Source organism: Phyllostomus discolor, chromosome 5, assembly GCF_004126475.2.
Source record: "Phyllostomus discolor isolate MPI-MPIP mPhyDis1 chromosome 5, mPhyDis1.pri.v3, whole genome shotgun sequence".
Taxonomy (NCBI): domain Eukaryota; kingdom Metazoa; phylum Chordata; class Mammalia; order Chiroptera; family Phyllostomidae; genus Phyllostomus; species Phyllostomus discolor.
Window position 1 is genome coordinate 167,374,365 of NC_040907.2, and position 13,055 is coordinate 167,387,419.

At 40.4% G+C, this 13,055-nt stretch overlaps 1 protein-coding gene across 1 annotated transcript in view; it reads left to right on the forward strand.

Annotated features, from left to right (window-relative positions):
* The window catches only part of INPP5F (inositol polyphosphate-5-phosphatase F), a 67,904-nt gene that overhangs the window by 28,950 nt on the left and 25,899 nt on the right, over nucleotides 1–13,055 (forward strand). Inside the window, exons 3-9 of the mRNA XM_028512489.2 lie at nucleotides 1,171–1,307; nucleotides 7,130–7,258; nucleotides 7,459–7,626; nucleotides 7,725–7,781; nucleotides 10,027–10,225; nucleotides 10,751–10,930; nucleotides 11,865–11,932. Of these exons, the coding sequence (XP_028368290.1) occupies nucleotides 1,171–1,307; nucleotides 7,130–7,258; nucleotides 7,459–7,626; nucleotides 7,725–7,781; nucleotides 10,027–10,225; nucleotides 10,751–10,930; nucleotides 11,865–11,932 (938 nt within the window). The remainder of the gene's footprint in view (nucleotides 1–1,170; nucleotides 1,308–7,129; nucleotides 7,259–7,458; nucleotides 7,627–7,724; nucleotides 7,782–10,026; nucleotides 10,226–10,750; nucleotides 10,931–11,864; nucleotides 11,933–13,055) is intronic.

The window sequence follows — 13,055 nt, forward strand, 5'->3', positions numbered from 1 at the left end:
ACATATTTACTAATTTGTTCAGTCCTAGTATACACATAAAGTAGTTTTGGAACTGCTAATCCATACCCTTCTGAAAAACAAATTCACGAATAAGAATGCAATATTGTGTTCAATTGTTTTTGTCTTTATACTTACAAAATACTCTTTTCCAAAGTTATTTAGATTAGTTTTTTCCTCCCTATCTCCTACAGTATGGTTATATTTTCCATTTGTAGCTAAGTTGGTTTACTATTTGCATTTAGTTTTGGGTTTCCCCCACATTCTCGTGTATGTGAACTATCTATTTTCCAGGAGATATGAGACATTGCCATGGTTCTAACAAAGAGGTATACGCAGGGGACTGTTATTTTCTGTTCTCTTTTATATTCCCATTTCTTCCTTCTCCCATTGCATTTCTGCCTATACCTTGTAGGTGATCAATCTCATTAATTTCTGACTTACCTTGCATCTTGTTCTTGTTTTTATCTTGCCAAAATGAGCAGATATGTGAATACTTTATATTATATTCTTTCTTATGTAAAGGGTAGCATAGTTTAGATAGTCTTTTTTACTTTGATTTTGTAATATCCAAGAATCACTCCTTACCAGCCAGAGAATGCTTTCAATTATTTTTCACAGCTGCCTAGTTCTCCATTGAGTGAATGTGCCTTGGCTGATTCCACTTGTGTCCCCTGTCTGGGCATTGAAGTTGTTTCTAGTGTTTTCACAATTACAAACTGCTACAGTGAATAGGCTTGAGTGTATATACTTGCGTGTCCTTGTGTATCTTCGGGGTAGATTCACAAGAGGAGTACTTGCGAGGTTAAAAGGTAATTGCGTGTGTCTTATTGTTGGGTGTCACTGAACTCCCCTCCAGAAAAGTTGTGTCTGTGGAGTCGCGCCAGCTCTGTGCGAGAGGGACTGTTCGCCCGCAGCCTTGCCAGCGGATGTGTTGTCGTCCTTTGTATCTACCCCAGTCCGGTGGGTGAGACCAGGATCACTCTAACTAGGAGTGAGACCCAGCATCTTTTCACATGTTTAAGGGCCGTTTTTATATTTTGTTGTGTGCTGTACTTTAAAGGGTCGTATCCACTGCACGTATTTTGTTGTTGTTGGGTCATTCACCTTTACCCTCCCCAGGACAGTAACACTTTATGGGTACTAGACATTTGTGTGACTCTTCTCTTTCAGACCTCCCATGGTGGCTCATTTTAATTCGGCAGAAAGCACTGGTAGGCAGACTTCCGGGAGACCATGAAGTCTGTAAAGTTACCAAAATTGCTGTGCTCTCGCTTTCGGAAATGGAGCCTCAGGATCTGGAGCTGGAGGTAAGGTACCATCTCAGGAAGCTTTATGGAAGCTTGATATAAATATAATAGTGATTGTGAATATTTGGTTTAAGAGACCAGGAGCATACAGTTTTGGAGATGGATAATGTCTTTAAAATAATCCTGTGATTTTCAAACTTCATTTTAGTAGTGTGACCTTTGTTTCAAAATCTATGAAATCCAGTATGTGAGGCGCAGGAGGGCAAACTGCTCTGGGTGAGGTGGTGACAGTGGCGTGGGGAGCTGCTGTGAACATTGGGGTGCAGATTTTTGGTGGGCATTTCTTTTCTTTTCTCTTGGGTATATACCTAGGGATGGAATTGCTGGGTCATATGGTAACTCTATGTGTAACCTTTTGAGGAGCTGCCACTCTTTTTCAAAGCAGTGTGCCATAAAAAAAAAAAAAAGATCTATACAAGGATATGAAGAATCCATAAGGCCCAAATAAATGAGAACCTAGACGTTGTTTCTTTTGGGAAAAAAATCCTTTAAAGTTTTATAGGCTTGTGTTTCATGTCTACATATCGTATTTGCCGTATCTCATTGCCTTAATAGATAACTGCATCATTTTCCATATTTAGTTTCCCATTAGACATCTGTTTAAAATTTTAGCTCCAGATGGACAGAGACAGATACCAGCTTTCAAAGTAAAATCATTTATTTTTACTTCCTTAAACAGCAGCAGCCACATCAGCTCTTAATCTTGATTGTGGGATGTAAGTTGCTGGAATAATAGAAGAACCTGGGGAGCGCCGTGGGGCTGGCAGTGGTGGTTTTCTTTTGGGGATCCTGTGTATCAGTGTTGTGATAAGGGCCTAAGCACACACTGCACAGAATTGGCCGGGCCTCTGGAAAAGGGGAGGTGATCCCGCTGTCAACACGGTGTGCTGTGATCCCAGGAACTCTGTCTAAACAAAAGCATTTTAGGACTGCAAGGATCCCAAGAAGTCATTTTCTCTGTCCATATTTTGTGGTAGGACTTAATTTAACCTTTTAAAAAAGATAGCTGTCTACACTTTCTTTTGTAGAGGTAACTGTATGGAAGATTCTAAAATATTCATTGAAAAGGTTTATGCTCCAAGTAATTCTAAATTTCTCTTTAGAAAAAATCACTTTTAAAAGGTAGAGATGGACCTTGAGTAAATGGTGAAGTGAGTTTGTGCTTTGCTATGCAGGTCACAATACTTATCTGAAATCTTTGGGGCAATATTTGTTTTAGAATTCAAGTTTTTTTTGGGGGGGTTATTGAGATGATTATTCTGTGTATTTCATATATGCCCTGTGAGTCTGGGGTGTTACTCTACAATATAACACATTGATATTTCTTAAACAATTATATGAATATTCATACTAAGGGAGGTAAATGATGATATCAGTAGCCTCATATCAGTTTAGGGTACATTTTAGCATATTGTAAATGAATTGTAACAAACTTAAAAAATAAATTTTCAGACTTGAGAATTTTTTGGATTTTGGAGTTGCTGATAAGGAAGGAACTTGGGGGCGTTGGGCATGTATCAACTCTGTTCCAAGCCCAGGAAGAGGATAGATAAAAAAAGAAAAGAGAAAGACAAGGAGACAGTGCTGGGCCTGGAGAGAAGGAGTATCTTCCTGGACCACGAACAGTAGTTTGAACTGAGGCCGGAGGCCTTCTGGGCCCCGGATCCAGAAGCAGGCAGTGGCGGGGAGAGATCTGGCCCCTGCCCAGTAATAGGAGTAAAAGGGCTGCGTGTGGGATGGAGGCCTGAGGCCAAGGGCAGTGTCTGAAGCCTGGTGCTAGAGGGGGGCTACCCAGCTCAGGAACGGAGGCTGCTAGGTCACCCACCCTTAGTGGGGTGGTTGTGCACAGGAATTCTTCCGTCTGTTAAGCCAGTAGCACTTCCTTTGAGAGACACTGGTGTGGGCAAATGGTAAGGATCCAGATTAGTGCAACAGCAATCAGGATTCTGTGGCTGGGTTTGATAGGAGAGACTTGGGGAAGGAGAGACTTGGGGAAGGAGAGTGATGGAAGATAACTGCTAGCTTTTGGCTTAAGTGATCCCATGGGTGGTGCAGTCATTGTCTGAGATGGGTGGGACCAGAGAAGCGACAAGATTTGAGAAACAGATGTTGGCCAGTTGGAGATGCTGAATTCGAGGGACTGGTGTGTCAGTGTTGTGTGTTAGTGTCTTGAGTGTAGAGCAAAAGATTGAAGTTAGACACTTGAAATTCAACATGTGGGTAGTTAAGATGAGGATGAAATCTTCTAGACAGAGCTTGAAGAATAGGAAGAGAGCTAGAGATGGAACATTGGGAGCCATCCTCCTCCCTAGCGATGAAAAGAAATGCCAGCCCAGGAGACTGAACAGCAACAGTCAGGTGTGGAAAGAACCCAGAGAGATTGGTAGCATGGGGACCAGAGGCAGAGATGGCAGGGAGGGGTCGTTCTTAGACCGAGAAAAGGGTTGTAGCCTTTCAGACCGAGGATGCCTTGTCTTACTTTGCCTGAGCAGTGTCCTTGGGCCTTCCCTCTGACCCGCCCCAGTGAGACTGTGGTCCCCACAGTTCCAGGGACTCTGGCCCCCTTTGCACCCTGCAGATTCACCCAGGCGATTCCACAGTTGAGGAGTGGATTTTTAAAAAATTCTGGTAAACTTGAACGACGACAGAGGCTGGAAAGAGAAGAGGGGGTGAATGACAGGGTGAGGTCCTGATCCCAGGGGGCAAATGGCAGGAGACTAGCCTTGAAGAAGAAAACGATTCCCATCTTTCCCCGAGTGAGGAGCCTGTGGGTGCGGGCTAGGTGTGCTGCTACAAGATTGTGGTAGGACAGCTAGAGCTTCAGGATCGTCGTTGGTGCATTTCCAGGGGAGGTTTGCTGGCTTGAGTGCTCTTAAGGGTAACTGTGTCTTACGGATACATAATGCCCTGTTTGGAATATTAAGGTTGCAGTAATGTGTAACTAGGTTTGGAACATGTTTTCAGATTTTTTAAAGAAAGTGTTATGAATATCTCTAGGTAATAATTGGCATTCTATTAAAAATTGCTAACCGACAGTTGCTCTGCGCCACAGGCGGAGTGGCAGCAGTAGGGGACTCATGGGGAAAGTATCTTTTTAAAATCACCTCTGTGCTGCCCCACTGACTCTACACGAGGGAGGGTGGGTGTGTGTGTGGTGTGTTCACACAAGAAGGGGAGTGATGATTTTCCCAGGACTACTTGCCGGTATATGTCCCATGTGTGAATCTGGAGGCTACCACTTAGGTTTGTCGCATCAGAGCCCATCCATTCATTTAACAAATACTTACTGCAGCCTCTTATACCCGATGCTGCTGGGACACTAGAGATATGAGTCAACAGAACAAAGATTGCTGCAGTTATGGAGCTTACATTATAGTGGGGGATCAGAAAAGGAACATCAGTATAATAATTATGTAACGTCATATGTTGGGAGGTAATACATGGTATGGTAAATAAAAGTTAAGCACAGTTAAGTAAGGATGGTGGGGGGAGTGCCCGGGGGTGGAGATTGTGGAAAGATATCTGGGCCGAGAGAACAGCTAGAACAAAGTCCCAGAGGCAGAAGCATTCCTGACACGTTGAGAAACAGCTGGGAGGCCAGTGCGGGACGGGGTGGAGTAAATAAATAAGCAAGGGGAGGAGACAAGTAGGAGGTGAAGGCTGTGGGGGGAAGATGAGGGTCCAGTTTGGGACATGGTGAGTTTGAGATGTCTGGTGGAAATCCAAGGAAAGATGTTGGGAGTTGTAAGGTTTGAATTTTTGGAGAGAGCTGGGCTGGAAATACACATTTGGGGAGAGGGGTTGAAACACAGGTGGTATTTGAATCCATGTGACTGGATGAAATCACCGGGAGAGTTAATGCAGGTTAGAAAAGGGGTTAACAGCGGAACCTTGGGTTGCTGAGACATTAAAAAGTCAAAAGGTTGGAAAGGAACCAGTGAAACAGATAAAGAAAGTGACCAGTGGGGGGCAAGTGAAGACAGTGTGTCAAAGAGAGTGAGGGAGTGATGAACTGTCAGAGTTATTGAGAGGTATAAGGACCAAGAATCCACTGCAGGGTTTAGGTGAGTGGAGGTCATTGGTCCCACTGAAGACCGCAGTTCAGGCGGAGTGGGCTATGGGAAGACAATGGGAGAAGAGGAGTTGGAGGCAGTGAGGAGCACAAAGAAATAGGGCCTTCAAGTGAAGGTGGGAGAGGGGAGAGGTATCAGTATGTGTGCAGTGGATGAGAATAACCCAGCAGAAAATAGGGGAGGAGGGAGAGTTGCCGAAGTGGTGTCCGTCCACTGAGTTCTTCTGTCCTTCCCCATCAACTTAAGATCTTGTTTTGCTTATTGGGAGGCTAGTTAAGTTACTTGGTGTTGGCAGTAGGACTATGAATCTTTTCAACATTGTCTTTAGTTCCCTTGTCTTTTTATTTTTTATTTCTAGAGAGAGGGGAAGGGAGAAAAACATCTATGTGAGAGAAACATCAGTCGATTGCCTCTCACACACCCCCAGCTGGGGGCCCGCCCACAACCCAGACACTTGCTCTGACTGGGACTCTAACCAAATTGGTGGCCTTTGGGTGCTCAACCCACTGAACCACACCAGCCACAACTGTCTCCTTGTCTTAATGGTAGGCAGGAGCAGTAAGTTGTAATCATGCTGTGAAACCCATGTGGATAGAGTTTTTGAAAGCTTTAATTTTTGAAAAGGCATAGAATCCATATGATTCCTTTACATCTGAAAACGTGGTCCAGTTATCAGTCTTCACTTCCTGAGGTATAATTGACAAATAAAATGATTGACTTCCAAATTTGATACAACAGGGCTATTCCTTCTCCTTAAAAAATTATAATTAAAGCTTGAACTAGCTTTTGTTCTCATTATGCCTTTTTTTCATCTTTTGTGTCTAGTAACAGTTATTTTGTAAGTAAGCATTATTTTGTAAGTAAGCATTAGTTATTTTGTAAGTAAGCTCATAATAGACTACTACTTGGTATAGGAATAAAACTATATTAAAATAGGTATGTTAAAAACGTGAAATTGTCTGCATCTAGTTAACAGAATTCATATGTACCTTTCTGAATATTTGCTTTGGATGTTGAGCCACATGAAATTATATGTAAAGCACTTGACGTTGGCCAGGTAGTTGACTTCAGAACCTCTGTGCCCTTCTCTGCTCTTAACGTGCCCCATCCTCTTCCTCGCTTGTGCTGGTTGGCCTGCACGTTTCCTGCAGTCTCCGCTTACTGCTTCTTCGACTGTGATCTCGGGACCCAAAGGGTATGGTCTTTGTTAATTGTGTTAGAGTGTGAGGTTAGGAGGAGAGGAAGTGGTTGAAATGTCCAGTTTTTAACATTCTCTGTTGAGCAAATTACTGATACCTTCTAGACCAGAACACTCAATTAACTAACATGAATGAATATTTAGCACAGATAGCGGTCAAATAATGCCCCTGACGCACAGAAAAATGTGTATTTTGCGATATATTAAATTTTAGATACCAATTTTTAAAGCATTAGTTAACCTCAGCTGGAGCGTTTTATTCTTCAGTTATATTAACTAATTATGAGCCTAACCTGAATTTTCCACCCCTAAATCCTAAGTATTTCCTGTCCTATATTCTTTGCTTATCCTCTGCTGGAGTTTTCTAATCATTGGAAGCACGGCTGTGTTTCCTGGTATCAGTTGTCTACTTACTTGGTCATTTTTATAACTCTTAGGGTTTACTTTCAACCACAGTGCATGAGCCGTGGCATCCACTTCTGCACATACTTGAACATTTAACACGCAGATATGAATAGTAACAAATTCTTTCTCTCTCCCTAATTATCTAGCTCTGCAAGAAGCATCATTTTGGACTTAACAAACCTGAGAAGATCATGCCGTCTCCTGATGACTCAAAGTTTCTTCTGAAGACCTTTACGCATATTAAATCCAATGTGTCTGCTCCTAATAAAAAGAAAGTAAGAGTTTAATGGATATGAGCTTGGAATTAGTTTTTGATTAGTTTTAAACCGAGGAGTGGTTTTCTTGCCAGTAAACTTGGTTTCAAACCACTCGTCATATTCCAGCACTGTCTGCGCATGTCCTTAGGAAGGTGTGTGTTATCCACATAATGCTTTCCATTTAATTCCTGCAGTGACAGTAGATTCACTTTTCACAGGTTAAGGAGAGTAAAGAAAAGGAGAAGTTGGAAAGGAGATTACTCGAGGAGTTGCTGAAGATGTTCATGGACTCGGAATCCTTCTATTACAGCTTGACCTATGACTTGACCAATTCAGTGCAGAGGCAAAGCACTGGGGAGGGGGCCCCTCGGCCCCTCTGGCAGAAGGTACCTGTCACGGTTCAGAGCAATTTATGGATTCGTTTGGCTTGATAGGAAAACTGAAACAACAGGTTTCTGAACTGTTTCCTCTCTACCTTTTCCAGGTCGATGACCGATTTTTTTGGAATAAATATATGATACAAGATCTTACTGAGATTGGTGTGAGTAGTTGTTTCTAAAATATTCCAAGATTGTCATAGTTAAGCAAATATTTTAAAGCTGTATTAAAGTAAATTTAAAATCTCACTGTGATGTTTTCTCCTATAGAATGGGAATCGTTTAGCTAGGGAAAACCAAGGCATTTGGTATTTTTAAGGTAGTTCACAATTCCACCTTATAGCCACAGGCCTATCTTTTTAGCAGGTTCCCATAGGATAGTAGCAATTTAAGGCTGGGGAACTGATGTCCTCAGGGTTCCTGTAAAAGAGGTATTTTGTTTACCCATTGGAAATGTTGAAGCCCAGTTGTCCTTGAGTAATACCAGGTCATTTAGCTTTACTGTTTCCTCGTCTGGGAATCGCAGTGGACAAATCTCCAAGGACGTTCCAGTGCTGCCAGTATTTGACTCAGGAAGGACGGGGAACAGGATGAGGCTATTGCGTGAGAGTCCTTCTGATTTGTGACCACTTTCTTCTTTTACTCTGTCACACATATTGGAGAATTATGACTGTCCACGGACAGTTAATCCATTTATTCAGTCCATCAACAAGTGTTTGTGGAAGGCCTACTATGTGCCAGTTATTATTTTGGATACAAAGTGGGCAAATAGTTGATTAGAGTCATATATTATATTTTTCTTAACCTTTCAAAAATTTCAAACTTTTTTTCTTCTACTTGTCTCCCTTGGTGAGGATTAGTATAAATGATTTTGATCATCCGGGGACCCCTACCACTAGATACCTATCACATCTCTGTTGAGAATGAGGCATGAAAATGTTCTCAGCTCTCTTCTTGATGCCGAAACTATGAGCACCAAAATTCTGTGACAGGGGATGAGCAAGAAAGGTGTCCGTGATGAATATTTGTCCCGTTTGCTGACGTACCGAGTTCTGTGTTTTGCAGAGTTGTTACATTACCATTAAAACTGATGACTTGCAATAAAGGCGGCATTTGGCAACATACACTTCTCTGTTCCGGTCAAGAGTTTTGCATTTATTGCCAGAAGAAAAAAAATACAAATGATGGGAATGGTGATAAGAATAATGAATGTGGGCAGACCCCTCATTATTCTCCAGCACCTCTGTAAGGGTCTGTCTGCAGGCTCTGTTAATCACAACTGTGAGCTGGGACCTGGAGGTGTGGTCACGGAGGAAGAGGTGGATTGGGAGTTGGTGCTAAGATTTAGGCCAGATAGCGCTGTGGAGGTAGGAGAGAAGGAGGGACTAAGAAGCACTCTCCGAAGAGCTTTTTATTCTGTGCTGTCCCGGTGTACAGTCAGTTGAGGAATGTGAGTATTCTAGTCTGAACGACATAGAAGAGCAAATCTCTAACTTTATTTAATACTGTCCTAATTATGTTAGATGGCATTTTAAAGTAAGATATTTATGGAAAGGAATTTTGGGGGTTTATTTACTACTTTTTGCTTGGCAAAGCACGTTTTTTTCTGTACGGGAAAATAGAGTAGACTTCTGTGTTTTTATAAGACAGTGATCAGAGCTGGTTGTGTTTTATTAAAGGCACAATAAATTGGAAATTGAAAAGCAGTCTTTTTTTTAAAAGATTTTATATATTTATTTTTAGAGAGGGAAGGGAGGGAGAGAGAGAGAGAGAGAGAGAGAGAGAGAAACATCAATGTGCGGTTGCTGGGTACAACCCAGGCATGTACCCTGACTGGGAATCGAACCTGCGACACTTTGGTTCGCAGCCTGCACTCAATCCACTGAGCTATGCCAGCCAGGTGAAAAGCAGTCTTTAAGTTTATAGTTTTTCTGTTCCAACAGGTATAATCATAATCTCTACATTTGTTAAATGGTTACTATAAGCAGCCACTATGCCAAACACTTTTTACATTTTACTCATTTAATCTTCACAACAAGCACATTGTGGGGTAGTAGTTTTTCCGGTTTTTCAAAGCGGAAAGTCCAGGCATTGATGAGGTGCAGTGATTCACCTGCTTGAGCTAGGAAGCGATGGAACTTGAATTTGTGCTCTGGCTGGCTGGCTTCTATGCTCTGGTCCCTGTCAGGCGGCTCTTTCTCCAACAATCCTTATCAAAAAAGGAAAGGCTCTCAGCTCCCCTTCTTCCCTCCATTCCTTAGTGTTCTCCAGTCGGTGGAGAATGTGATTAAAGAATGGAAGGTTTCTGCTTCTAAGAAACTGATAAATATGTTCTGGCTACTGTTTGGGTTTAAGAAAGTAGCAGCGCTGTGTAGCATAGAAACAACATGATGCTCCTTTCGTTTCCAGACGCCAGATGTGGACTTCTGGGTCATCCCCATTATCCAAGGTTTTGTGCAGATCGAGGAACTTGTGGTTAATTATAATGAATCATCTGACGATGAGAAAAGCAGCCCAGAGACCCCACCTCAGGAGTCCACCTGTGTAGATGACATTCACCCACGATTTCTAGTGGCCCTCATTTCCCGTCGCAGTCGGCACAGAGCAGGTGCGTGCAGGGTGGTAACAGTGCGCAAATCAAATCCAGGCAAGAAGGGAACATCTGTGGCGGGGCTGAAATGCTGATGACCGTATGGATTTGGAAACATAGCTGGTTTCAAAGTGCTCCGTGACTCTGATGTGATTGGGGGTATATTATTGGAGAAAGGCGAATGGGGGAGAGTTAGCAAAAGGAGAAAGAAAGGAGATATATTTAGAAAGAAGAAAGTCACTTGGGATGTTCTAAAATATCATTGTTCCCACTGACGGGCTGGATCACAGTAATAAATCCTTCCTGAGTGCTAGCACCTGTGAGAAAATCCTTATCTTTCAGTGCACAGCCGCTATCTTAGCTTCAACTGTAAAAAACGATGGTGCATACAGTTGTGATTTGGGGTAAATTGATACAGTTCTGCCTGACAGTTGCATATTAGATCCCCAAGGCTATCCTGAAAAAGGGACTTGGTTAAGAAGCATAATCTAGTCAGACTATATTTTAAAAAAATGTTGCTGTTTCTGTTTTAATTTTTTTTAGGAATGCGCTATAAACGAAGAGGAGTGGATAAAAATGGAAATGTTGCAAATTATGTGGAGACTGAACAGCTAATTCATGTTCATAATCACACCTTGTCGTTTATTCAGACACGAGGCTCTGTGCCCGTCTTTTGGAGCCAGGTTGGGTATCGATATAATCCGAGACCTCGGCTGGACAAGAGTGAGCATGCCAATTATTTAGTTTGCAAATGATGGTTTCAGACAGAGTATTTTTAAAAATATTAGATACTTTGCAGATTTGGCTTTGCATTGCCAGATGCTTTGTTCAAAACAATGACTCATATAGCGCGAAATTTAGTAGAAAGTGATGTAAACACAATAATAATGGTTGTTGACAATTTAAGTAATTACACAATAAAAAATTCCCCAACAATAGAGCAAAACAGCAGCTTATTTCAAATTTTAAATTATTGTTTCTTTGAAGAATACTTTATTGGATGTTTAATTAATTAGAAAAGGGCAAAGGAAGCCACTATTTATAGAAGTGGGAAATATCTTAACATGGCATCTACAAGACGCTTTTTATTAAATGTCTCACTGTGAAATGTTTGTTATTATTGTTGTTTTAATTACTGAGTATTTCATTTCTTTCAGTATTTTAACTTTAGCTATTTTAATATTCTTTCAATGTTTTTAATATTCTTTCAGTATTTTAAATAGAATAGCTAGGTCATGCCAATCTAATTATATTACTGAATGAGGTTAATTTTTTAAATTGTTTACATAATATTTTTCTCTCAAAACTTGGTTTGTATTCCTGAGAATTTGGTAAAACTTCAGTCTTAATATCCTTGATTTAGATGAGTTTTTACTCTTTTATTATAAACCACGTGAAACTTTTTCTGACAAGTAAGCTGGTAATGCAGATAATATAATTTCACAATTTATAACTTATGTTTTGATTTAGTTTAATTGGAAAAAACCAAATCAGAAATCTTTGGCTTAGTATTTCATTTTAAAATATGGTTTTAGAAAATCTTAGTAACATTTGGGCTGTCAATAAATTATTTAAAATAAAAGTAAAGATGGAATAGACACTAATTTTTGTCTTAAACATGTGAAGGAAAAATAGATTTTGTATCACTTCTTTGTAGGTGAAAAGGAAACTGTTCCCTATTTCTGTGCCCACTTCGAAGAACAACTGAAAATTTACAAAAAACAGGTGGGCTTTGATCTGTAGTAGTAAATATGTCTTCATATTTAGAAATGGTTGTGTATCTGTTTCTTTAAATTTCATGAAAATAACAATGTACTATTCATAATTAAGCAACATGGCATTTGTCATGAAATTAAAGAGCACATATAAGCTAAGAGTATTCTTGATATTTTTTCAGAAATATTGTCAGCTATTTTAGGCCATTTTTAGATAAAAAATTAGGCTACTGTGAATTAGGATGATTTAAGAAGTATGTAGAGTAAGAAATAAAAAGCACTTTTCATTACTACCCATGTTGTTCTGCCTCCTGGAGAAAACAATTTGATATGTATCTTTCAGTATCTTTTTTCTCTGCCTACTTTTCTCATATATTCATGCGTTCATCTAGGAATGTGGTCATTTAAACCAAAATTAGATGAAAACTGTTAGGTGAAATATAAGTTCAATAAGATGGCCAGATTTCAGATATAAGATTGAGCTACAACAGTCAGTAACTTATCCATTAGTTCCGACCAGTCAGAATGTATAATGCCATGGAATGTATTTTTCCAACAGCAATAAAAATAAAATAGGAAGTAATTACCTAAAATCTAATAAATGTACAAGAAAGATATGGTGGGTGTGAGGGGAATTACTGAAGAACACACAGAAACATCTGAATAAGTGGAGAGAAAATACCATGTTCCTAGAAGGAAAGACCTAAAATTGTATAGATTTCAGTTCTTCTAAAATTAATATATAAGTTTTGTGCAATCCCAAAGAAAGCCCTAGCAGGGAAATAAAAACCAAACTCCAAGATTGAGAAACACTATGAAGTTTGATAATAAGAGGCGAAGGCAGGTATGTGGGGAAACGAGACTCGCACACATTGCCGGAGGGAGGATAAGTTGTTGGCGCAGCCATTTGGAGTGGTATTATCAAGAACAATAAAATATGCTCTGTTGTTAACCCAGTAAATTTGCTTCTGATACCTCTCCTACATACCATAAACAAAAATCAGTTCTAGATGGATATGGATTTAAATGTGTGAAGTTAAACAAAAACCTTTTAGAGCAAAATATAGAACATCTTTTTGACCTTGGGTGTTAAACTGGAATTGAAAAGCACTAGCCATAATGAAAAAAATTGA